The sequence below is a fragment of the Salmo salar genome, chromosome ssa09 (assembly GCF_905237065.1).
Source record: "Salmo salar chromosome ssa09, Ssal_v3.1, whole genome shotgun sequence".
Taxonomy (NCBI): Eukaryota; Metazoa; Chordata; class Actinopteri; order Salmoniformes; family Salmonidae; genus Salmo; species Salmo salar.
Window position 1 is genome coordinate 26,573,040 of NC_059450.1, and position 24,886 is coordinate 26,597,925.

Below are 24,886 nucleotides of genomic sequence, written 5' to 3' on the forward strand. Positions count from 1 at the left end.
TGGTATGTTTACTTGGATTATTTATTGAAAGCATCCTATATTACAGTACAAGTCAGCATAAATGAAGTCTGATATTTACAGAATTTTATAACAATTTCAGTTTTTTTTTAAGTTCCATCCTAAATACTATTGAAAATCAGGTTATGGTGGTGCCTATCTGAGATGTAAATTATTTTGGTCCAGGTATTACTCAGAAGACAGCATTGTCATAGATTTTTGTCTGCTGGGGCCACCTCTAGGAAGAGCTGCAGGAACACAGTGACTTTCTCCAACAGTCCAGGGCAGAGTTTGTAGTGAATGAATGGCACATAAACCAATACACCACTGAAGATGAATATGGTGACGTAGAGGTACTCTATTGCGGGGTTGTCAATGATAGGTGCCATCACGAGGAAAATCGCTGCCATGATAACCAAGATGGGGATTACAATGGGAACCTGGGTGAATAAACAAAAACAGTGGTACTGTCACAAGAGTTGAGAAAGCAAATGGGTCCATTCAGGCAATTGAATTTTAATAAATCAATCTTGTGTTGTTCAAAAGGACTCAGACCTTTATAAATAAAATAAGAAATTAGATATCCTATGAGACTCACGCTATATGTCCTGGGAAGTTCAGGTTTCTTGATCTTGAGGTAGAGAAGCCCAGACAGAGTGATTGTATAGAAGAACCAGGCTGTAAAACTGGCAATATCAATGGAGAGTGATGGAAGATAAATAAAGCAACAATTTGATAAATGTATTGAGACATTTTGAAGTCAAAGCATAAACTACCTGAAGAAGTTGACAATGCTCTGGAAGTCCCCAGGGATGAGAACCAGAAGTGAGATAGCCGTGGTGAAGATCAGGGCTGGAGAGGGGGTCAGTCGATTCACATGGGCCATGGCAAGAATATCAGGCTGGAGACAAAAACAACACAAATGTTGACATAAAAACTACAAAACTATCTAACTCAACACCTACATCAGACTATGCCAAGGTTTCCTTTTGAAAAAAGCCAGTTAAAATTGCCTGTCTCTTGCATGTGTTTCTCACCATGTGTCCCTCTCTTGCAGCCACAAAGCACACCCGGCCACCACTAAAGAATGTTCCATTCAGGGAGCCAAAAGCAGACAAAGCAGCTGCGATGGACATCACCCATCCCCAGCTCCCGAGCACCTTATTCCTGTTAAAGACAACAATGTAATTTGTCAGCTCATCACACATTGACATTTTTTTTGAGAGAGGTGTGTGGATGGAGTTAATCTCTCTCACCCCCAGGTGACAGCCACTGCACTCGACAACATCAGTTCTCTGGGCGTCATGGCAGCCAAGTAGCTCACATTGACCAGTAGATAGAGCATGGTTACCATGGGGATGGCAATCATAACTGCCCTGGGCAGATTTACCTGAGAGGGTGCAAGATGGATAAAGATATGTTAAGTCCTTAAGATCATGGAACAAAGGACATTACTTATTACAGTGCATTCTTACCTCAGGTCTTTTCAATTCTTCTTTCACATAGTTTAAGTTGTACAAGCCAGTGACGGACCAGAGGCCTTAGTAAAAAGCCATCCCTATGGAGCTCACATCCAAGTTCGTACTATCAAAATAATTTTTTTGTACAGTAACATTCCCCTGTGCAATTTTCACTACTCCTCCGATTACTATAACCATCAGGGCAAATAAGTAGCTTTGCCACCAAGAAGACCACCTGAATTCTCATGGATAAATGTACATTCAAGATTCTGGCCATGGCTACAACCATGGTGGCTGCAACAGCAGCACATTTCACTATTAGCTGAAAGGAGAACAGTCTTGGTAGAAAGAAGTCCCCTCCTGATTCTTTAATAATGGATCCTAGCTCAGCTTACGAGAGTGCCCCCAGCATGGCTACTAGGCCAGACAGGGCCCAAATGATCAGGCTTGCCTTTGGACTTCCAATGTAGGACAGCACAAACTGAGGGGACATGAATATACCCGATCCAATCATGATTCCTGCTACCAGTGAAACAGCACCGACTAAACCCAACTTGCACTTCAGTTGAAGCCCTTCTGTTTCTGTTTTTGCCATTGCCAGCTTACTGATTCAAACAACAGGAGAAACTGTTGTCAATGGTCAATCCTTTCTTCTTAAGCAAGACAAATAAATACAAAGACCTGGCAAATCTTTGATGCTAGGTGCAAAGTACTTAGTAGTTAATATTAACTTCTCAGGTTGCAAAAAGTATATTGTTGTGTCTTCTTTGTTTATAGATGTAAAATGGTTCCCATACAGATTACCCCCCCAAAGTGTTTGTTAAAGATTCACCAAATTATTACTGCAACAAAAAAAGGTCTGATTGACTAGGAGAGTGAGAAAAGGGGATGCTATGTCATTGTACACTTGGATAATTCCTTTGCCTGAAGGTTGGAAAGGTTAAGGCCAAGGTTGACCTACAGTATCTCACCATTGTTATATGTGTTGGTCATAAAGCCACCTGCAATTGCTGTCAAAAGCCATGTAAATGTAAAAATGACAGCTGAGGTCTTGCCCTCTAGCTAATGATGTAGTTCTGCAGACATTTTACACCATATTTCCATCCTGATAAATGTATCAGATGCAATTAAAAAAATAGATAAGGGCACACTATATCTCTGTTGGTGGGGTGGTCCAAAGATCAAGACCATTTGGCAGGATGCGATAGAGTAGACTTGTCAGGTATTGTCTCAGTTGATTTGCCTGTATATCCTATACTCTGTATTTTTGGTTTATTTCCTGTGGGCTATAACCTCAGTAGTACAAAAAAGAAAACGGTTTGTTTTTGCCTACTCCAAGCAAAACATACTTTCGCAGCACTCAATATCAAACTGTTTAATTGTTCTTTACCTCAGGGTGTTTTAGTTCTTCTGTGACATAATTCAAAGTGTTCCAACCATCATAGGACCATAGTCGCTTTAAAGGAATCATCAATGTTTTCAGTGTACCCCTCGAAAAGCAGCACCACACCTCCAATAATTATCAATGCCAGCTTGACCACCATGCAAAATACCTATATGAACATATGACGTACATTCACACTGTTCATGAATTTCTTATTTAAGCCTGCCAGCACCATCTTGCAGATGTCCTCCAGCACAGGTAGTCTCCAATGAAGACTGACATCAAACAAAGTCCATAGGCTGTACAGTTTCAATTATAGTCTTATTCAAAGTTGACTTAAAGGTGCAATATGCAGAAATCACACCGCCATTTCCTGGTTGCAAAAATTCTAATAGTTCGCCTAATTTCACTTCATGTGACAAAACAAGCAATGTAAAGTGGTGAGAATCATTGTACCATCAAAACCGCTGTGAAATATATTCTATGTTTAAAGCTGTTGTACAAAACCGAAAATAAACAAACTTAAGAACAGTAAAACAACAATCAATATCGACATTTCACTATCAATCATGTTACTAGTATGCAAATCATCAAGACACATTTCAGCATGGCTAAGAACCCACTAACAAAAATCTCCTCAGAGTCAAGTGAAGCTACCTAGCCATTTCATTTGCACTCACCCTTAAAGCACAATGTCAACAGCAGAATGATATCAAATCAAACTTTATTTGTCACATGCGCTGAATACAACAAGTGTAGACCTTGCAGTGAAATGCTTACTTACAAGCCCTTAAACAACAGCGCAGTTCAAGAAGAGTTAAGAAAATATTTACCAAATTAACAAATGTAAAAAATAATAAAGTGGTAATTGAGGAGAGATATCTTGCAGGTCTCTGGCCTGCAAGCCTTATATGGACTTCCTGCCTCAACGAGGCAAGACTGTGTTTTGTTAAGCCAGGGAACGCTTGGGGATAAAAGAGGAAGCAGCCTGCACAAACGGGCAGAGGAGGTGAGAGACAAGAGAGTGATGAAGAGTGAGAGAAATGAGAGCGATGAAGAGTGAGAAATGAGAGTTATGAAGAGTGAGAGTTATGAAGAGTGAGAGAAACGAGAGTTATGAAGAGTGAGAGAAAAGAGAACAAAATCTGTGTGAGTACCCGTTGTGACCTGGACTGTCGGACTACCTCCCTTGTGTACCAGACCGGATTGGCTGAGAACTCGAGTGTGAGGATTACCCCTGAAAAACGGAACGGACAACATGAACGGCTTGTAGACTGTGAGGTGATTGGTGAATTACCCCTTCTTTCACCGTGTACAAAACCCCCTAATAAACTTCCCGTTTGCATTCTATTTGTGCTACTGGTGCCTGTTTGTTACTGAACTTGGTCAAGTGGAAACCCCACAGCCTTGAGCCTGCTACGGGGGTACAGGTTAGAGGTAATTTGTACATGTAGGTAGGGGTGAAGTGACTATGCATAGATGATAAACAGCGAGTAGCAGCAGTGTACAAAACAAATGGGTGGGTCAATGTAATAGTCTGGTGGCCATTTGATTTAATTGTTAAGCAGTCTCATGGCTTGGGGGTAAAAGCTGTTAAGGAGCCTTTTGGTCCTAGACTTGGCACTCCGGTACCGCTTGCTGTGCGGTAGCAGAGAAAAGTCTGACTTGAGTCTCTGACAATTTTAGGGTCTTTCCTCTGACACCGCCTATTATAGGTCCTGGATTGCAAGAAGCTTGGCCACAGTGATGTACTGGGCCGTACGCACTACCCTCTGTAGCGCCTTACGGTCAGATGCCGAGCAGTTGCCATACCAGGTGGTGATGCAACTGGTTAGGATGCTCTTGATGGTGCAGCTGTAGAACATTTTGAGGATCTGGGGACCATTGTCAAATCTTTTCAGTCTCCTGAAGGAGAAAAGGTTTTGTCGTGCCCTCTTCACAACTGTCTTGGTGTGTTTGGACCATGATAGATCGCTGGTGATGTGGACACCAAGGAACTTGAAACTCTCGACCCGCTCCACTACAGCCCGTTGATGTTAATGGGGGCCTGTTCGGCCCACCTTTTCCTGTAGTCCACAATCGCCTCCTTTGTCTTGCTCACAATGAGGAAGATGTTGTCCTGGCACCACACTTCCAGTTCTCTGACCTCCTATAGGCTGTCTTGTTGTCGGTGATCAGACCGACCACTGTTGTGTTGTCAGCAAACTTAATGATGGTGTTGGAGTCGTGTTTCACCACGCAGTCATGGGTGAACAGGGAGTACAGGAGAGGACTAAGTACACACCCCTGAGGGGCCCCAGTGTTGAGGATCATCTTGGCAGACGTGCTGTTGCCTACCCTTACAACCTGGGGGTGGCCTGTCAGGAAGTCCAGGATCCAGTTGCAAAGGGAGGCGTTTAGTCCCAGGGTCCTTAGCTTAGTGATAAGCTTTGTGGGCACTATGGTGTTGAACGCTGAGCTGTAGTCAATGAACAGCATTCTCACAAAGGTGTTCCTTTTGTCCAGGTTGTAAAGGGCAGTGTGGATTGAGATGGTGTCATCTGTGGATCTGTTGGGGCGGTATGCAAATTGGAGTGGGTCTAGGGTATCCGGGAGGATGCTGTTGACGTGAGCCATGACCAGCCTTTCAAAGCACTTCATGGCTACCGATGTGAGTGCTATGGGGCTGTAATCATTTAGGCAGGTCACCTTCACTTCCTTGGGCATGGGGACTATGGTGGTCTGCTTGAAACATGTAGGTATTACAGACTCAGTCAGGGAGAGGATGAAAATGTCAGTGAAGACAGTTGCCAGTTGGTCCGTGCATGCTTTGCGTACACGTCCTGGCAATCCATCTGGCCCCGTGGCTTTGTGAGATTAGCTCGTTACCTGTATAAAAGACACCTGGGAGCCAGAAATCTTTCTGATTGGGAGGGGGTCAAATACTTATTTCCCTCATTAAAATGCAAATAATTCTATAACATTTTTGACATGGGTTTTTCGGGATTCTTTTGTTGTTATTCTGTCTCTCACTGTTCAAATAAACCTACCATTAAAATTATAGACTGATCATTTCTTTGTCAGTGGGCAAACATACAAAATCAGCAGGGGATCAAATACTTTTTTCCCTCACTGTAGTTTTCAAGCCCTGCCACATCCGACGAGCGTCAGAGCCGGTGTAGTAGGATTCAATCTTAATCCTGTATTGACGCTTTGCTTGTTTGATGGTTCATCTGAGGGCATAGCAGGATTTCTTATAGGCGTCCGGATTAGTGTCCTGCTCTTTGAATGCGGCTGCTCTTGCCTTTAGCTCGATGCGGAGGTTGTCTGTAATCCACGGCTTCTGGTTGGGATATGTACGTACGATCACTGTGGGAATGAGGTCGTCGATGCACTTATTGATGAAGCCGATGACTATACTCCTCAATGCCATTGGATGAATCCCGTAACATATTCCAGTCTGTGTTAGCAAAACAGTCCTGTAGCGTAGCACCCGCGTCATCTGACCACTTCCGCATTTAGCGAGTCACTGGTACTTCTTGCTTTAATTTTTGCTTGTAAGCAAGAATCAGGAGGATATAATTATGGTCAGATTTGCCAAATGGAAGACGGGGGAGAGCTTTCTGTGTGTGGAGTAAAAGGTGGTCTAGAGGTCTTTTTTTCCCTACGGTTGCACATGTGATATGTTGGTAAAACTTTGGTAAAACTGATTCAAGTTTGACTGTATTAAAGTCCCCGGCCGCTAGGAGCGCCGCTTCTGGGTGAGCATTTTCTTGTTTGCTTATGGCCTTATAGAGTTGGTTGAGTGCAGTCTTAGTGCCATCATCGGCCTGTGGTGGTAAATAGACGGCTACAAATAATATAGATGAGAACTCTCTTGGTAGATAATGTGGTCTACAACTTATCATAAGGTACTCTACCTCAGGCAGGCAATACCATAACTTCTCTCTTCTGCTGGTGTATCGAAAATCCTCCAGCTCTATATTATCCATGTCGTCGTTCAGCCACGACTCGGTGAAACAAAAGATATTACATTTCTTAATGTCCCGTTGGTAGGATAATCGTAATCGTAGGTCATCAATTTTATTTTAAAATCATTGCATGTTAGCAAGTAGAATTGATGGCAGTGGGAGTTTACTCGCTCGCCTACGGAATCTCAGAAGGCAGCCCAATCTGCGTCCTCTTTTCCTCCGTCTTTCTTCACGCAAATGACGTAGATCTGTGCCTGTTCCCAGGAGAGCAGTATATCTTTCTCGTCAGACTCATTAAAGGAAAAAGCTTCCTCCAGTTTGTGGATAGTAATCCCAGTTCTGATGTCCAGAAGTTATTTTGGTCATAAGAGACGGTAGCAGCAACATTATGTACAACACAAGTTAAAAAAGAAGTTACAAACAATGCAAAAAAACGAACAAAATAGCACAATTAGTTACGGGCATGTAAAACCTCAGCCATCCTCTTCGGCGCCATTTTAACAAGTCTGAAAGCACAGATAGAATCATGAGCCAAATGTTTCACCGGATGTATAAATCTGAAGCATCCGGTTGGCATTTCCACTCACCACAAAATATGGTAATGAAAGAAAGCCCAGTGGCCGGTAGTTGAAGCAAGATGGATTTTGGCCGACGTTCTGCAAATTTTGTCATTGATGCAACATTTGATCCCAATACAGTTTTCTGTTCCCAAAACTAGAATCTGCTATGAACAGAGTGGACTACGTTTTTAATACTTTAGCCTTTGCAAAAGTTTTAAAAAATGTTGTTGTTTAGAAGGAGCGCAAGGGCGAATTGAGTTATTGCACACACGCACTTCACAGAGTAGGCGTTCCCTAATGTAAATATGCAAATACATGCCAGAATGCGCCAATAGGATTTAGCTAGCTTGTGCTTGGCTCTGTCCACCTCATTGCTTGTTCTGCCAGCTATAATTAATTTGCTACCATTGGAAATGACAGGCTGTGGTCTATCTTGGGTTAGTTATACAAATCTTTGGTACAAGTACAATCCACACAGAGTAACTAGAAAAAGCACAAGTTCCTCCAAAAATGTACTTTAGTACATGTAACTGTTATTTGTAGCACATTACTACCCACCTCAGAGCAGAGGGAACCCAATGTGGCCTGCATGCTACAGCCTGCCCAGATCACCAGGCTGGCTTTGGGGCTTCCTATGTTGACCAGCACAGACTGAGGGGACATAAAAATGTCAGCTCCCTTCATGGTCCCAGCAATGAATGAGATAACACCAATAAGCCCCACTTGAGGCTGAGTTTCTGTGTTTCAGCCATGTGGTAGGAGATCTATCCTCAACAGTTATTTGTATTAAGCTGGAGAGAGGTTTAAAATGTTTTGTTCTTATAGGACAAGTTGCACCTACTGTTACATCAGTTAATAATTACAAGATTGTGAGTGCTGTCAACTTTAATCTCCTCAAAAATGAAACGTACCAGTAACAATGTATACCCATTTTCCATAATTTCAAACATTCTGGAATAGTAGTAACACCTCAGAGATCTGCGGAGGGATGACTAACTAAAATGTTTATGATGTTGCACATTGTTATCGATTAAGTTGTTTCTAAACCGTCAATGGGAGCCAAGGAAAAACACTTTTTGTCAGGGTCAGTGACACTCAGAATGTGGATGGAATATTTTTTGAACAGCCTAGCTTGTCAATGTTCTGAATGTTGAACCCCACATTACTCAATAAGTTAAGTAAGGCATGTTATGTCACCCTGTGTCCTGGAGCAAAGCATGCTGCATTATTGAAAATACAGTAGACTGAAAAGATGGGCACAGTGTTGGCGCCAGAAATTGTGTACCTAAATCAGTGTTAGTGTTCCTTTGTAATCAACCTGTATGAGATAAGAAATATAATGTATTATGTACTCAAAATCAGTACTAATATAACTTCAATGTACAGTTTATATAATGGAAGTGAATGCATCTCTTTACCTCAGGACGTTTCAGCTCTTCTGTCACATAATTCAAGTTATTCCATCCATCGTAGGACCACAGTCCCTGGTAGAAAGCAATACCTATCGGATTGATGCCCAAGTTGGTCCCATTAAAAGAATCCTCAAAACTTCCTGTTTCCCCTCTGACGAGCAACATCACTCCACCAATAATTATTACTGAAAGAGCCAGCACCTTGGCCACCATGAAGAACACTTGCATTGACATGGCGAATCGTACATTCAGACAGTTAACAATGGCTGTCACCACAATCCCTGCTGCAGCCACAGACTTCACCACCAGCTGTGGGCATGGACAGTCCTGGTAGAAAGGTGCCAATGCATATTCAGCAAAGCTCAGTGAGATCCCTGCCACACTGGCAGGTCTCACAAATATGACTGAGCTGAAAATTAAAATGAAGGCCAGTACTGGGCCTGACGTCCGTAGGATATAGATGTACTCTCCCCCCGACTCTCGGATGACTGTCCCCAGTTCAGCATAGCAGAGAGAGCCAAGCATAGCCAGCAGGCCACAGGCAGCCCAGACCACCAGGCTTCCTCCTGGGCTTCCTATGTTGACCAGAACGAATTGAGGGGACATAAAAATCCCAGATCCAATCATAGTGCCAGCCACGAGCGACACAGCGCCAACCAGTCCCACTTCCCGTTTCAGGCTGAGCTTCTGTGGTTTGCCATCCAGAACTTCAACTGCTGGAAATGTGTCCTCACCAGTCATGTTTTACCATAGAGCAACAAGATATTTGCTGAAGTAAAGCTTTAAAGTCTGTGTCCAAGTCACTTGTACCACCATGAGTGGGTTAATAATTACAGAAGTAAGAATGAGTATGACTATTTTACAACCACATTTCAGTGCCAGGGGATTGTTACAGATTAGATAGAGAGAATTTTTTTTTTTGGGGGAGGTCACTGGGGGAGTAAATAAGTACACAGACAAAAATAAATAACTTTATTTTGAACCAATGTCTGAATAGTTTTTCCCCAAGCATTTCTGTAAAATGAATGTGTGTACAGTGCCTTCGGAAAGTATTCAGACACCTTGACTTTTTCACATTTGTTACGTTATAGCTTTATTCTAAAATTGATTAAATAAATACAAATATTCAGCAATCTACACACAATACCCCATAATGACAATGTGAAAACAGGTTGTTAGAAATTTTTGCAAATGTATTAAACAGAAAAACAGAAATACCTGATTTACATAAGTATTCAGACCCTTTTCTATAAGACTAGAAGTTGAACTCAGGTGCATCCTGTATTCATTGATCCTCCTTGAAATGTTTCTACAACTTGATTGGAGTCCATCTGTGGTAAATTCAATTGATTGGACATGACTTGGAAAGGCACACACATGTCTATATCAGATGACAGTGCATATCCCACAGATGACAGTGCATGTCAGAGCAAAAACCAAGCCATGAGGTCAAAGGAACTGTCCGTAGAGCAACGAGACAGGATTGTAATCGAGGCACAGATCTAGAGGAAGGGTACGAAAACATTTATGCAGCATTAAAGGTCTCCAAGAACACAGTGGCCTCCATCATTCTTAAATGGAAGAAGTTTGGAACCACCAAAACTCTTCCTAGAGCTGGCCGCCCGGCCAAACTAAGCAATCGGGAGAAGGGCCTTGGTCAGGGAGGTCACCAAGAACTTGATGGTCACTCTGACAGAGCTCTAGGGTTCCTCTGTGGAGATGGAAGAACCTTCCAGAAAGACAACCATCTCTGCAGCGCTCCATGAATCATGCAATTATGGTAGAGTGGCCAGATGAAAGCCACTCTTCAGTAAAAGGCACATGACAGCCTGCTTGGAGTTTGCCAAAAGGCCCCTAAAGACTCTCAGATGATGAGAAACCGTATTCTCTGGTCTGAGGAAACCAAGATTGATCTCTTTGGCCTGAATGCCAAGCGTCACGTCTGGAGGAAGCCTGGCACCATCCCTACGTTGAAGCATGGTGGTGGCAGCAGCAGTCTGGCAGGGACTGGGAGACTAGTCAGGATCGAGGGAAAGATGAACGGAGCAAAGTAAAGAGAGATCCTTGATGAAAACCTGCTCCAGAGCTCTCAGGGCCTCAACCTGGGGTGAAGGTTCACCTTCCAACAGGACAACAACCCTAAGCACACAGTCAAGAAAAACCAAGAGTGGCTTCAGGACAAATCTCTGAATGTCCTTGAGTGGCCAAGCCAGAGCCCGGACTTGAACCCGATCGAACATCTCTGGAGAGACCTGAAAATAGCTGTGCAGTGACGCTCCACATCCAACCTGACAGAGCTTGAGAGGATCTGTAGAGAAGAATGGGAGAAACTCCCCAAATACAGGTGTGCCAAGCTTATAGCATCATACCCAAGAAGACTTGAGGCTGTAATCGCTGCCAAAGGTGCTTCAACAAAGTTCTGAGTAAAGGGTCTGAATACTTATGTAAATGAGATATTTCAGTTAAAAACATTTATATAAAATTGCAATACATTTTAAAAACCTGTTTTTGCTTTGTCATTATGAGGTATTGTGTGCAGAATGATGAGAAAAAAACAAATGATTTAATCAATTTTAGAATAAGGCTGTAACGTAACAAAATGTGGAAAAGGTCTGGGGGTTTGAATACTTTCCGAATTCACTGTAGGTAGGGGTATAGTGACAAGCAGCAGACTATGTGGTGAGTGTGAAAGTATGTGTGTGTGTGAGTGCGTGGCATCAGTATGCATGTGTGTGCTTGTAGTGTGTGTACAATATGTGTGTGTTGGAGTGTCGGTGTGAGTGTGTGGGTAGAGTCCAGTGTGTGTGCATGGAGTCATTGCAAGAGAGTTAATGCAAAGGTAGTCCGGGTAGCCATTTCATTAGCTATTTAGCAGTCTTGTTTAGAAGTCTTACGACTTGGGGGTAGAATCTGTTCAGGGTACTGTTGGTTCCAGACTTGGTGCATTGGTACCACTTGCTGTGCGGTAGCAGAGAGAACAGTCAGTCTGTGGCTTGGGTGGATGGAGTCTTTGACAATTTCTTGGGCCTTCCTCTGACACCGCCCAGTATAGAGGTCCTGGATGGCAGGGAGCCAGTGTTGTAGTGGGCCATACTGTATGCACTACCCTCTGTAGCGCCTTGCAGTCGGATGCCAAGCAGTACCATACCAAGCGGTGATGCAGCCAGTCAAGATGCTTTTTGCGGATCTGAGGGCCCATGCCATATCTTTTCAGCTTCCTGAGTGGGAAGTGGCGTTGTCGTGCCCTCTTCACAACTGTGTTGTTGTGTTTGGACCATGATAGATCCTTAGTGATGGGGACACCAAGGAGCTTGAAGCTCTCAATCCTCTCCACTACAGCGCCGTCAATGTGATTGGGGGAGTGCTCGGCCCATGATCAGCTCCTTTGTCTTACTGATGTTGAGGGAGAGGTTGTTATCCTGGCATCACACTGCCAGGTTTCTGACCTCATCCATATAGGCTGTCTCATCGTTGTCTGTGATCAGGCCTACCACCGTCGTGTTGTCATCAAACTTAATGATGGTGTTGGAATCGTGTACGGCCACACAGGGAGTACAGGAGGGGATTAAGCACCCACTCCTGAGGGGCCCCCGTGTTGAGGGTCAGCATGGCGGATGTGTTGTAGCCTACCTTCACCACCTGTGGTTGGCCCGTCAAGAAGTCCAGGATCCAGTTGCAGAGGGAAGTGTTCAGTCCCAGGGACCTTAGCTTAGTGATGAGCTTAGATGGCACTATGGTGTTGAACGCTGCGATGTAGTCAATGAACTGCATTCTCACATAGGTGTTCCTTTTGTTTAAGTGGGAAATGGCAGTGTGGAGTGCAATAGAGATTGTGTCATCTATGGTGGTATGCGAATTGGAGTGGGTCCAGCATGTCTGGGATGATGGTGCTGATGTATGCCATGACCAGCCTTTCAAAGCATTTCATGACTACAGATGTGAGTGCTAAGGGGCGATAGTCATTTAGACAGGTTACCTTGGTGTACTTAGGCACAGAGACTATGGTGGTCTGCTTGAAACATGTAGGTATTTCAGACTGGGTCAGGGAGAGGTTGAAAATATCAGTGAAGACACTTGCCAGCTGGAAAGCGCATGCTCTGAGTACGCATCCAGGTAATTCATCTGGCCCTGTGGCCTTGTGAATTTGAACCTATTTAAAGGCCTTACTCACATCGGCTCCGGAGAGCGTGATCATGCAGTCGTCCATAACAGCTGGTGCTCTCATGCATGGTTCAGTGTTGCTTGCCTCAAAGGGAGCATAGAAGGCATTTAGCTCATCTGGTAGGCTTGCGTCACTGGGCAGCTCGTGGCTAGGTTTCTCTTTGTAATCTATGATAGTTTGCAAGCCCTGCCACATCCGACGAGCATCAGAACCAGTGTAGTAGGATTTGATCTAAGTCCTGTATTGACACTTTGCCTCTTTGTTGGTACATCAGAGGGCATAGCGGGATTTCTTATAAGCATCCGGTTTAGTGTCCTGTTCCTTGAAAGTGGCAGCTTTAGCCTTTAGCTCAATGCGGATGTTGCTTGTAATCCATGGCCTCTGGTTGGGAGATCTACCTACGGACACTGTGGGGAAGACGTCGTCGATGCATTTATTAATGAAGCTGGTGAATGATGTGGTAAACTCCTCAATGCCATCGGAAACCTATTCCAGTCTGTGCTAACAAAACATTCCTGTAGCTCAGCATTCGTTTCACTGGTCCACTTCTGAATTGAGCGTCACTGGTACTTCCTGTTTTAGTTTTTGCTTGTAAGTAGGAATCAGGACGATAGAGTTATGGTCAAACTTGCCAAATGGAGAGCGAGGGAGAGCTTTGTATGCGTCTCTATGTGTGGAGTCAAGGTGATGTAGTTGCACAAGTGACATGCTGGTAGAAATGAGGCAAAACAGATTTCAGTTTTCCTGCATTAAAACAACCGGCCACTAGGAGCGCTGTCTCTGGATGAGCATTTTCTTACATTTACATTTACATTTAAGTCATTTAGCAGACGCTCTTATCCAGAGCGACTTACAAAATGGTGCATTCACCTTATGATATCCAGTGGAACAACCACTTTACAATAGTGCATCTAAATCTTTTAAGGGGGGGAGTTAGAAGGATTACTTTATCCTATCCTAGGTATTCCTTAAAGAGGTGGGGTTTCAGGTGTCTCCGGAAGGTGGTGATTGACTCCGCTGTCCTGGCGTCGTGAGGGAGCTTGTTCCACCATTGGGGTGCCAGAGCAGCGAACAGTTTTGACTGGGCTGAGCGGGAACTGTGCTTCCTCAGAGGTAGGGGGGCCAGCAGGCCAGTGGTGGATGAAAGCAGTGCCCTTGTTTGGGTGTAGGGCCTGATCAGAGCCTGAAGGTATGGAGGTGCCGTTCCCTTCACAGCTCCGTAGGCAATCACCATGGTCTTGTAGCGGATGCGAGCTTCAACTGGAAGCCAGTGTAGAGAGAGGAGGAGCGGGGTGACGTGAGAGAACTTGGGAAGGTTGAACACCAGACGGGCTGCGGCGTTCTGGATGAGTTGTAGGGGTTTAATGGCACAGGCAGGGAGCCCAGCCAACAGCGAGTTGCAGTAATCCAGACGGGAGATGACAAGTGCCTGGATTAGGACCTGCGCCGCTTCCTGTGTGAGGCAGGGTCGTACTCTGCGAATGTTGTAGAGCATGAACCAACAGGATCGGGTCACCATCCTTGATGTTAGTGGAGAACGACAGGGTGTTGTCCAGGATCACGCCAAGGTTCTTAGCACTCTGGGAGGAGGACACAAGGGAGTTGTCAACCGTGATGGCGAGATCATGGAACGGGCAGTCCTTCCCCGGGAGGAAGAGCAGCTCCGTCTTGCCGAGGTTCAGCTTGAGCTGGTGATCCGTCATCCACACTGATATGTCTGACAGACATGCAGAGATGCGATTCGCCGCCTGGTTATCAGAAGGGGGAAAGGAGAAGATTAATTGTGTGTCGTCTGCATAGCAATGATAGGAGAGACCATGTGAGGATATGACAGAGCCAAGTGACTTGGTGTATAGCGAGAATAGGAGAGGGCCTAGAACAGAGCCCTGGGGGACACCAGTGGTGAGAGCGCATGGTGCGGAGACAGATTCTCGCCACGCCACCTGGTAGGAGCGACCTGTCAGGTAGGACGCAATCCAAGCGTGGGCCGCGCCGGAGATGCCCAACTCGGAGAGGGTGGAGAGGAGGATCTGATGGTTCACAGTATCAAAGGCAGCAGATAGGTCTAGAAGGATGAGAGCAGAGGAGAGAGAGTTAGCTTTAGCAGTGCGGAGAGCCTCCGTGACACAGAGAAGAGCAGTCTCAGTTGAATGCCCAGTCTTGAAACCTGACTGATTAGGATCAAGAAGGTCATTCTGAGAGAGATAGCAGGAGAGCTGGCCAAGGACGGCACGTTCAAGAGTTTTGGAGAGAAAAGAAAGAAGGGATACTGGTCTGTAGTTGTTGACATCGGAGGGATCGAGTGTAGGTTTTTTCAGAAGGGGGTGCAACTCTCGCTCTCTTGAAGACGGAAGGGACGTAGCCAGCGGTCAAGGATGAGTTGATGAGCGAGGTGAGGAAGGGGAGAAGGTCTCCGGAAATGGTCTGGAGAAGAGAGGAGGGGATAGGGTCAAGTGGGCAGGTTGTTGGGCGGCCGGCCGTCACAAGACGCGAGATTTAATCTGGAGAGAGAGGGGAGAAAGAGGTCAAAGCACAGGGTAGGGCAGTGTGAGCAGGACCAGCGGTGTCGTTTGACTTAGCAAACGAGGATCGGATATCGTCAACCTTCTTTTCAAAATGGTTGACGAAGTCATCCGCAGAGAGGGAGGAGGGGGGGGAGGGGGAGGAGGATTCAGGAGGGAGGAGAAGGTAGCAAAGAGCTTCCTAGGGTTAGAGGCAGATGCTTGGAATTTAGAGTGGTAGAAAGTGGCTTTAGCAGCAGAGACAGAAGAGGAGAATGTAGAGAGGAGTGAGTGAAAGGATGCCAGGTCCGCAGGGGAGGCGAGTTTTCCTCCATTTCCGCTCGGCTGCCCGGAGCCTTGTTCTGTGAGCTCGTAGTGAGTCGTCGAGCCACGGAGCAGGAGGGGAGGACCGAGCCAGCCTGGAGGATAGGGGACAGAGAAAATCAAAGGATGCAGAAAGGGAGGAGAGGAGGGTTGAGGAGGCAGAATCAGGAGATAGGTTGGAGAAGGTTTGAGCAGAGGGAAGAGATGATAGGATGGAAGAGGAGAGAGTAGCGGGAGAGAGAGAGCGAAGGTTGGGACGGCGCAATACCATCCGAGTAGGGGCAGAGTGAGAAGTGTTGGATGAGAGCAAGAGGGAAAAGGATACAAGGTAGTGGTCGGAGATTTTGAGGGGAGTTGCAATGAGATTAGTGGAAGAACAGCATCTAGTAAAGATGAGGTCAAGCGTATTGCCTGCCTTGTGAGTAGGGGGGGAAGGTGAGAGGGTGAGGTCAAAAGAGGAGAGGAGTGGAAAGAAGGAGGCAGAGAGGAATGAGTCAAAGGTAGACGTGGGGAGGTTAAAGTCACCCAGAACTGTGAGAGGTGAGCCATCCTCAGGAAAGGAACTTATCAAGGCGTCAAGCTCATTGATGAACTCTCCAAGGGAACCTGGAGGGCGATAAATGATAAGGATGTTAAGCTTGAAAGGGCTGGTAACTGTGACAGCATGGAATTCAAATGAGGAGATAGACAGATGGGTCAGGGGAGAAAGAGAGAATGTCCACTTGGGAGAGATGAGGATTCCAGTGCCACCACCCCGCTGGCTCGATGCTCTAGGGGTATGCGAGAACACGTGGGCAGACGAAGAGAGAGCAGTAGGAGTAGCAGTGTTATCTGTGGTAATCCATGTTTCCGTCAGCGCCAGGAAGTCTAGGGACTGGAGGGTAGCATAGGCTGAGATGAACTCAGCCTTGTTGGCTGCAGACCGGCAGTTCCAGAGGCTGCCGGAGACCTGGAACTCCACGTGGGTCGTGCGCGCTGGGACCACCAGGTTAGAGTGGCAGTTGGTTTCTTGTTGGCTTATGGCCCTATAAAGCTAGTTGAGTGTTGTTTTAGTGCCAGCATCGGTTTGTGGTGGTAAATAGACAGCTACGAAAAACATAGATGAAAACACTCTTGGTAAATAGTATGGTCTACAGCTTCTCATGTGGTATTCTAACTCAGGCGAGCAGAACCTGGAGACTTCCTTGATATTAGAGATCGTGCACCAGCTGTTCTTAACAAAGAGACACATACCCCGCCCTTGAGTTTGTGAGACGCTGCCATTCTGTCTTGCCGATGCATAAAAATAGCAGCTTGATTTATGTTAACCATGTCCTTGTTCAGCTACGACTCCGTGAAGCATAGGATATTACAGTTCACCGTAAGCACACGCATACAACGTATGAAGCAACAGTACACCCATCATCAGTACTTTTATTTTAAAAAAGAAACAATTGTCAATTTTATAACAAAAAATGTACAATTATTTGCGTAAAACTAAGAGTGAAATATGACAGACTCGTCCTCTGGCTTCAAAACAGAAGTCCTAACTCTCGTTGTACGGTAGTTAAATGAAAACAGTCTAACCCAGCGATTCTCAAATGGTGGGTCGCAAACCAGATTTGGGTCGAGGGAGGTTTGGAATGGGTCGCGATTGTCTGAGTAAATGTTTTTGTCATTTTTATTTTATTACAACAAAAAAATACTCCAGTCTGAACTGAAACGACTTAAACCAGGAAGAAAGTGTATAGAAGTGATAGTATATATTTTCTTCAATCACAGTATTTTCATTATAGAGCTATTAGCAGTGCTATTATGGTTGATTTTGGGCTCTTAAACCATTGAGTTACTAACATTCTTCATCAAGAATATGGGCAAAATTGTATTATTGACAATGAGAGTTGGGAATGTTGTTCCCGTGGCAAATAATTGATACATTTACTATCAATATAGCATTTAAAATAGTTTTCCAGATTATATTTTGGCAATCATTTTTCACTATGCCAATGTTGGGTTACAACTGAGACAGCCTGGTTCAATTTAAGTCCTTAGGTAAAACCAGTCAAAGATTATGGATATACTGACAAGATACATGACTCTTATGGGAGTCGTCCAAAAAGTGGCACAGTGTGATGTCTAGCCTCTTAATAAGGATCCAACCCTTTTTTTGTTGTTGTCTAAAATGACATACCCAAATCTAACTGCCTGTAGCTCAGGACCTGAAGCAAGGATATGCATATTCTTGATACAATTTGAAAGGAAACACTTTGAAGTTTGTTGAAATGTGAAATGAAAGGTATTGGTATTCTTTCACTGTAAAAGATACTGTAAATTGGACAGTGCAGTTAGATTAACAAGAATGTAAGCTTTTTGCCAATATCAGATATGTCTATGTTCTGGGGATATTTTCTTGTTACTTAGAACCTCATGCTAATCGCATTAACCACGTTAGCTCAACCCCCGCAGGGGACCCACCGATCCTGTTGAGGGTAGCTCCCGCCTTTCTTTGGATTGGTGGATACAGATCATTATTGTAATTTATTTATGAATATTCTATGAGAGTTGTTGACGTCAACCACCTGTATTCAATGGAGATAGATGCTATGCTACTAGCCTCATGACATGAATATGCATAGCCATCTCGAGACAAAGCCGATATAAAGTGTTTTTTTAATCAAAGCTGCAGGGATGTCACGTGTCCTATATTAGTACACTCGAAACAACATAAGCATTACGAAACTTATATTCCATTATATAAACCTCATGTAGCAAAATAGCTATTTCGGTTGCCCAAATTCGACACTCTCTCATTGACCTCAATACTAAAACGTATTCCTTGGTGAAACAACGCAAAAATGCCACCTGCTGGAGGGAGCCATATTTTCCACGGAGTTGGGTCTTATTATTATTATTATTTATTTTTTTATCGAGTTGGGCCTCTTCCTTTCCCTCTGAACCAGTTGAGAACTGTTCTAACCTATAGGAGAGCGCTTCGACACACCCCCTCCTTTACACACGCCTACTACTTTCCTTTGGACACAACCACTTCCTTCCACACGCTTGCTACTTTCCTTTCAACACACCCACTCGCCCATATTCCGGTAGCCATATTGAGCTGTAGCTACCTCCTTCTCAAACTATTTGGTTGAAAAATCTTACTAACCCTACCCACTAGAGAGCAGAATACTGTGTTCATAGCTGGAATGCTGTTCGATCTAAGTGCCAGTGCGACGTTCTACGTCACGTCAACATACCGGATGTTGATACAGAATCCGCAGGAACAGCTGGGAGAGAACAACAAAGCGACAACGAACCCAACAGACTTTGGGGAATAAAATAATTAACGTGGAAAAGGACGGCTTAGCTAAAAATAGCTAAAGCCCAACTAGTCGAAAAGTCTTTCAACGGTAAGACTGGGTTGTGTTTAGGTAACATGTCATATTTTTCCGACCTTCTCTTGATGCCATCGACGTCGTTTGCTAAATATGGCGTTACTGAGTTTGACAAGACGGCCATGAAAGAGAGAATTCGTGCGCGAGAAACAGCGTCGTTAGGGACTGTATTAGTTTTTTGAACAGAGTATAGAGATGTAATTTAAATGATCTCTCTGTCTTATCTTTCAGAGAGCACCATTTACCTTCCGTTTGGTCCTGCAGGTGAGTGTGTACTGAACCATGGGGCGGATCTTCCTGGACCACATCGGGGGCACACGCCTCTTCTCCTGCGCCAACTGTGACACTATCCTGACCAACCGCTCAGAACTCATCTCCACCCGCTTCACCGGAGCCACCGGCCGAGCCTTCCTCTTCAACAAGGCAAGCGACACCTCCGCTGTAACACCATGACACCAGCCAGAAAACTCCTTTTATGCATAAACACTCAAACTAATATATTTTATTCCAGGCTCACTATCACTATACTTAGCTAAGTATATCACACAAGTGTACTCACATTATTTACACAGCAAGTTACACTACACGTGACACCTAGAAAACCCACTTCCACAAATGACAGACTTAACACACCTAGCAAACACATGTTTATTACCATGTTATGACTGTGGAATAAGCTCTGCATTATTATTATTCATTATCTGTAAGGTGGTGAACCTGCAGTACAGCGAGGTACAGGACCGCGTGATGCTGACGGGCAGACACATGGTTCGAGATGTCAGCTGTAAGAACTGCAACAGCAAGCTGGGCTGGATCTATGAGTTTGCCACCGAGGACAGCCAGCGCTACAAGGAGGGCCGCGTCATCCTGGAGAGAGCACTCGTCAGGGAGAGCGAGGGCTTCGAAGAACATGTCCCCTCTGACAACTCCTGAGCTGATGCTCAAAATACTTGCTCATCCCCACGCCCCTGCCCTAACCCTCCATAGCCCCAAGCTCATTATTCCAGAGACTGGTCAATAGTCTTGGCTCCACCCACAGCTTTGACCTAGCTAGGACTTTTTAACCTCTCCTGATTGGCTGGAGCTCTTGATGCGTTGTTGGCCTCTCCTAAACCCCTCTCTCTTTCAAAGACCACCTTCTGTCACCTAGAGACATCGACGGGCCCGCTTTCACATAGCTATGGACTCCATGCACACGTGCACACACAGGATTTTGAAGGCAACTACACACACTGCAAGGCACAAAGACTCATATTTACACACTTGACATGCTCACATGCAGGATTAGTAGATATATTCACTGACTCTGGATATTTTGTCAACTTTACAGCTGCAGTCACTATAACTCCCTCCCAGTGCTGTGTGTACTGTGTATCCTTATCCTCTATCTGGCTGCTGTGCCTGTGCATGCATTGTGAGGACCTGCTTGTTGCCATGCACATCCCCACAAGTCCCTCCTTCTGTGTGTGAGGAGTGCGAGCAGCCTATTGGCTCTTAGTAAGTTAGGAACTGAGCAGGGTAGTATCATGCCCAAAGACTGGTGGCCTGCTGGGCTGGCCTTCATATGAACTGTTGCTGTTCCTCCCAATCTCTGACAATTCCCAGCTAGTTGGAATGAAGGGATCTGTGTTCTCTGTCATGCTGTTCTTTGTTTCCAATCTCTGCCCAGGTTAATGTTCAATAGATAGAAATAACACATGATCATCAGAAATTATTATAATTGTATTAATGGTTAGTATCATTATTGTATTTTTATTCTCAGTGGAGTCATTGTTTTAATTGGTTTGCTTTTCAAATCAAAGTTTATTAGTCGCGTACACAGATTTGCAGGTGTTATAGCAGGTGCAGCAAAATTCTTATGTTACTAGCTCCAACAGTGCAGTAGAATGTCACGTGAATACAATACAAATAATTGAAAAAAATTTACCTAGAAATTACAGAATGAGTATAAAAAAAGATTGCTTTTATTATGATTATTATTGTTTTTCTTTATGTATTTTTAAAAAACAAGGTCTGATGTTTTTCTTGCTATGAGGTATAAAAAAGAGTAAGATTGTCTCTTTTTCCAGTTAGCCTGCTTGGGCAATTTTTCCTCTGTAGTGATGATTTCTGAATAAAGTGTGTATTCTTGCTAAAAGTAATGTTTCCAAATGTTGTTTGATGCAGTTTGAGCTTTAGATCACTAGATGGCACCAGAATACTGATTACATACTAAAAATACAATGCGTGCTGTGATGTAACAATGGTTATCCCATAGACCAGTGGTTTCCAAACTGTAATAGTAGAATGCACAACGTGCAATTTCGAAATTGGGTAGTGCATCATCAGTTACTCTTGTCATGTTAGTCAATCCAGACCTTTTGAGAGCCATTTATAACCTGTCAGAAATGTCCAGATCAACTAGCCCATGTCAGCTAAGGTCTTTTAATTTAGGTTTTTTAGCCCAGAGATATTGTTGTAATTTTTTTGTCACTCAAATATCACATGAATAAACATTAGACATGGCAAAATGTATAGAATTTCAAGAAAATTTGCTTTAGTTAAACTGCAAAATGTTCTTTGCACCCTATGACAATATGTGTAGAATTGCAGGAAATAAGCTTTAAACCTGCACAATTCTCTCTGCAAACAAGAGGGGTGTGAACATTTTGTGTCATGAACAGTGCTTGTGCCCATAGAAATAGATGTGTCTCAGGATGTTCCCCAATGCTGGAAGGGGAGCCCCAAGTGAAAAAATGTGAACCCCTGCTTTAGACAGTGGACGCGTTTGACATTGCAGCTGAGTCGAGACTGAGTGATCTACAAATCGCCTTGCGTCATAAATAACCTCAATAGTATTTGGGGATCAGTGAGTCAGTCACAATTTACCCAAGATACATCAGGGTTTTGATGCTCTAACTCGGCCAATGTCTTTTTAATAGTTTTTTTTAATAGACTGAGGGCTAAATTCAATCAGTTCTTCCTTAACCTGCAATAACCGACAACTGCATAGCAGTTTGATTGTTTTTATTAAAGTGATGTTTGGAGGTGTAACTGCGTTGGGGTTGTCAAATCAGCAAGTGTCTTTGGCGGTATACATATTGCAGACGTTGTCATTGGATGCGCAGAGTCGCTTTAGTAATAATCCCATGCAGCCTTGTTACAGGTACGAACACTGGAATGTGTTGTAATCTATTAGATCCTTTTATTTCGTAGGATGATTTTCAATTTGAATGTCATTACTTCTATATAGCCTACACTTCACGTTCTGAATCTGTAATGCTAGTAGGATGGGTGTGGCTTCGTGACAATGACCACACGAGTAGCCGCTCTTATTTGACAGCTCTAACACAGTTACACCAGCTAAGCAGGTGTCAGCTATCGCTGGTTAACACTTGATCTGATTGAATCTAAGGCTAAGAATAACAGCAAAGTTGGAGGGTTAATCACACTGCGTTAGTGAATAGCCTACACAGGAACCACCTCACCACTTTCACCTGTCTCAAACTTTGTTACATCACTGCTAAAGAATGTAAAGATTCTAAATGGAAACATACAATTTTAATAATTTTTACACATACAACACAATTGAAAATACAAGGAAGATGCTCTCCATTAAGGGAAAGTGGAGAATTAACACACATAAAAAATGAATATAAAACTACTAACATCAAACTGATAGTGGAGATCGTCAAGGTGGGTACAAAGAGTAATGGAAAATGTGAGAATGGGAACCAAGTCAACCCAGATAAGGAGTCAAACAGGCACAGCTGTCTGAACACAGACCAAGCAACCACAATAATTTGTTCTGTGACTCAACACAGGCCACAAATATCACCACTATAAAGGGGTTTGGTGGTGTGTGAAATTGGCTTATTAACAGGCAGTGACAAAGCATTCCTAATCCACCCATACATATTACAGAGCTGAACACGGGGGTTATTTTTAGAGTTGATCCTGTTGGAAGCCATCTTCGTCTGTGGGTGTTAGTCTGAGTGTGTTTATGTGTTATGGATGGTAGAATCAGCAGGGTCTGTAATCACTCAAGCAAGAGTGCTACCAATCACTTACCTGGCAAGCTCTAACAAATCCTGATTAACTGCACAGGTTTTGCGGGACAGAATGGGTTACCCTGTGTGATCCATTTTGTTAGAACTAGCTGGGGTTTGTGCACAGTAGTGTACTTGTGAGGCATCTCAGGTGATTGAACTAAAGAGGATGAGGGTCAGGGTGTTAAAGGAGGGTGGATTAAAATAGCAACATGTTGAGTGCCAGACATAACCAGCTCCACCAATACTCAAGGTAGACAAAACAATCAGACGAATAAACAAGTTTCTTGTCCCCAATATGTATTGTGTTGGTTATCCTTTTCCCCTCTGTGTCACAGAAAATGTCGTACTCTTCGGCGAATATGTCGCATGGGAGAGAGAAGGACCAAGGCGCAGCGGGATTGTGGACACTCATGTTTATTACTGACAAAACATGTAAGGCATCCACTTGAAAAACAACACTAGACAATACTCACGACATGGACAGTCTTGCAGGCTATACAAAACACAGTGCAAAATCAATTCCCCACAACCCCAAAGAAAAACACACACACCTATATAGGACTTCCAATCAAAGGCAACTATACACACCTGCCTTCAATTGGAAGTCCCAATCACCAACACAACATTTAACAAACACAAACCACATCCTGACCAAGACTAAGCAATACGCCCTCTGCTGGTCAGGACGTGACACTCTGACATGCTGACAACATTGCCCATGTTGCGTGTGCAAGCGTTGCAAAATACATTTACACATACATGTTATTCAATAATTCCATCCAAATCACTTGCGCACGTCTGTGTAGCCAGGTGCTAAAATAGAATTTGGTTAAATTTTTGACGCATGATGTGCATCAAGTCCCACCTCTCCCATCTCCTCATTGGTTTATAGAAGCATATACCACGTGGGTGATTGAAAGATAAACTGAGGTCCACACTCCAGTCCAGTTGGTAGCGGTAATGCACCTTAAAGTTGGTTGCCAACCACCATATAAAGTCCACAAAAGAAGAAGAAGACTGAAGGAAGAGAGATTACTAGAAACTAACTAGGTTTCCCCTTTTATCTGTGGATTAAGAAAGCTATGCTAAAAAGAGCTCCTGGTTTCATGTTCCTCCAGGGATGAGAAGGAATAGGAACATGTCTCGTGATGTGTCATTGCAACCAGTCAACAGAATGATGGAAGCTGTATCATCATCCTTTCACCCACTGTAATATCTATCATAGTGAGTGTGGACTTCATTTCAGCCACAGCACAAGGATGATGAAAGAAACAGTTAAGGTAATAATTAGAGCCATATGCATAATTGCCCTGTGATTTATAGTCCCTGGAGTGGCTATTTCTAAAAGTCCTGTATCAACCTGGCCTGCATTCGCCCTCATTTATTCCCAAGGATGTCAGCGTCACTCCCTCCCTCTCTACCTCAAGCATTAATGAGCTGGGATTTAAAATCAGAGCAGAGACTCATGCTTGCAGACACAGCTCATAGACCCAACACCCACGCACTGCACACACACTGACACACACACTGACTCATACACAACTGGCATCATACCGTTAGCAGTAGAGGAAAAAATAGCATGCTTTCCATTGACATCATTCTGCATCACGTTGCTAGGGTACGGATGAGTCAACATTTGTTGCCACGGAAACACTGCTTCACCTTCAAATCGCTTGCCCTCTGTCTGTCAGTGCCACAGCAGACTGGTGTGGTGAGTGTGTTTATATATATGGT

The 24,886-nt window shown here is 44.1% G+C and overlaps 2 protein-coding genes across 3 annotated transcripts; one reads left to right on the forward strand and one right to left on the reverse strand.

Moving 5' to 3' along the window:
• Positions 1–3: 3 nt before the first annotated feature.
• On the reverse strand, positions 4–9,579 carry LOC106611123 (b(0,+)-type amino acid transporter 1). 2 transcript variants are annotated; one of them, XM_014210998.2, is made up of 6 exons: positions 8,770–9,577; positions 1,254–1,387; positions 1,035–1,164; positions 774–898; positions 596–683; positions 4–437 (listed from the first exon to the last, which is right to left on the reverse strand). In XM_014210998.2, exons 1-6 carry the CDS (start codon positions 9,502–9,504, stop codon positions 207–209), a joined length of 1,443 nt encoding a protein of 480 aa, XP_014066473.1. In that variant the 5' UTR covers positions 9,505–9,577; the 3' UTR covers positions 4–206. The 2 variants fall into 2 exon arrangements, with proteins under 2 accessions (XP_014066473.1, XP_014066474.1); XM_014210999.2 differs by having other exon boundaries at positions 226–437; positions 596–675; positions 8,770–9,579.
• A 9,434-nt stretch (positions 9,580–19,013) lies between these two features.
• Positions 19,014–21,259, forward strand: LOC100195159 (yippee-like 5). Its single transcript, NM_001140188.1, has 2 exons — positions 19,014–19,136; positions 19,353–21,259. The coding sequence occupies exon 2, from the start codon at positions 19,737–19,739 to the stop codon at positions 20,052–20,054; it is 318 nt and encodes a 105-aa protein (NP_001133660.1). The 5' UTR covers positions 19,014–19,136; positions 19,353–19,736; the 3' UTR covers positions 20,055–21,259.
• The last annotated feature ends 3,627 nt before the right edge of the window (positions 21,260–24,886 follow it).

Excerpts from the sequence above, each read along its gene's own strand:
- LOC106611123 (XM_014210998.2), bottom strand. The coding sequence starts at position 9,504 with ATGACTGGTGAGGACACATTTCCAGCAGTTGAAGTTCTGGATGGCAAA. Across the intron at positions 1,388-8,769 it reads AAGAGCTGAAACGTCCTGAG|GTAAATCTGCCCAGGGCAGT; the intron begins GTAAAGAGATGC and ends GCACCCTCTCAG. Across the intron at positions 684-773 it reads AGCATTGTCAACTTCTTCAG|TTTTACAGCCTGGTTCTTCT; the intron begins GTAGTTTATGCT and ends TGATATTGCCAG.
- LOC100195159 (NM_001140188.1), top strand. The coding sequence starts at position 19,737 with ATGACAGACTTAACACACCTAGCAAACACATGTTTATTACCATGTTAT.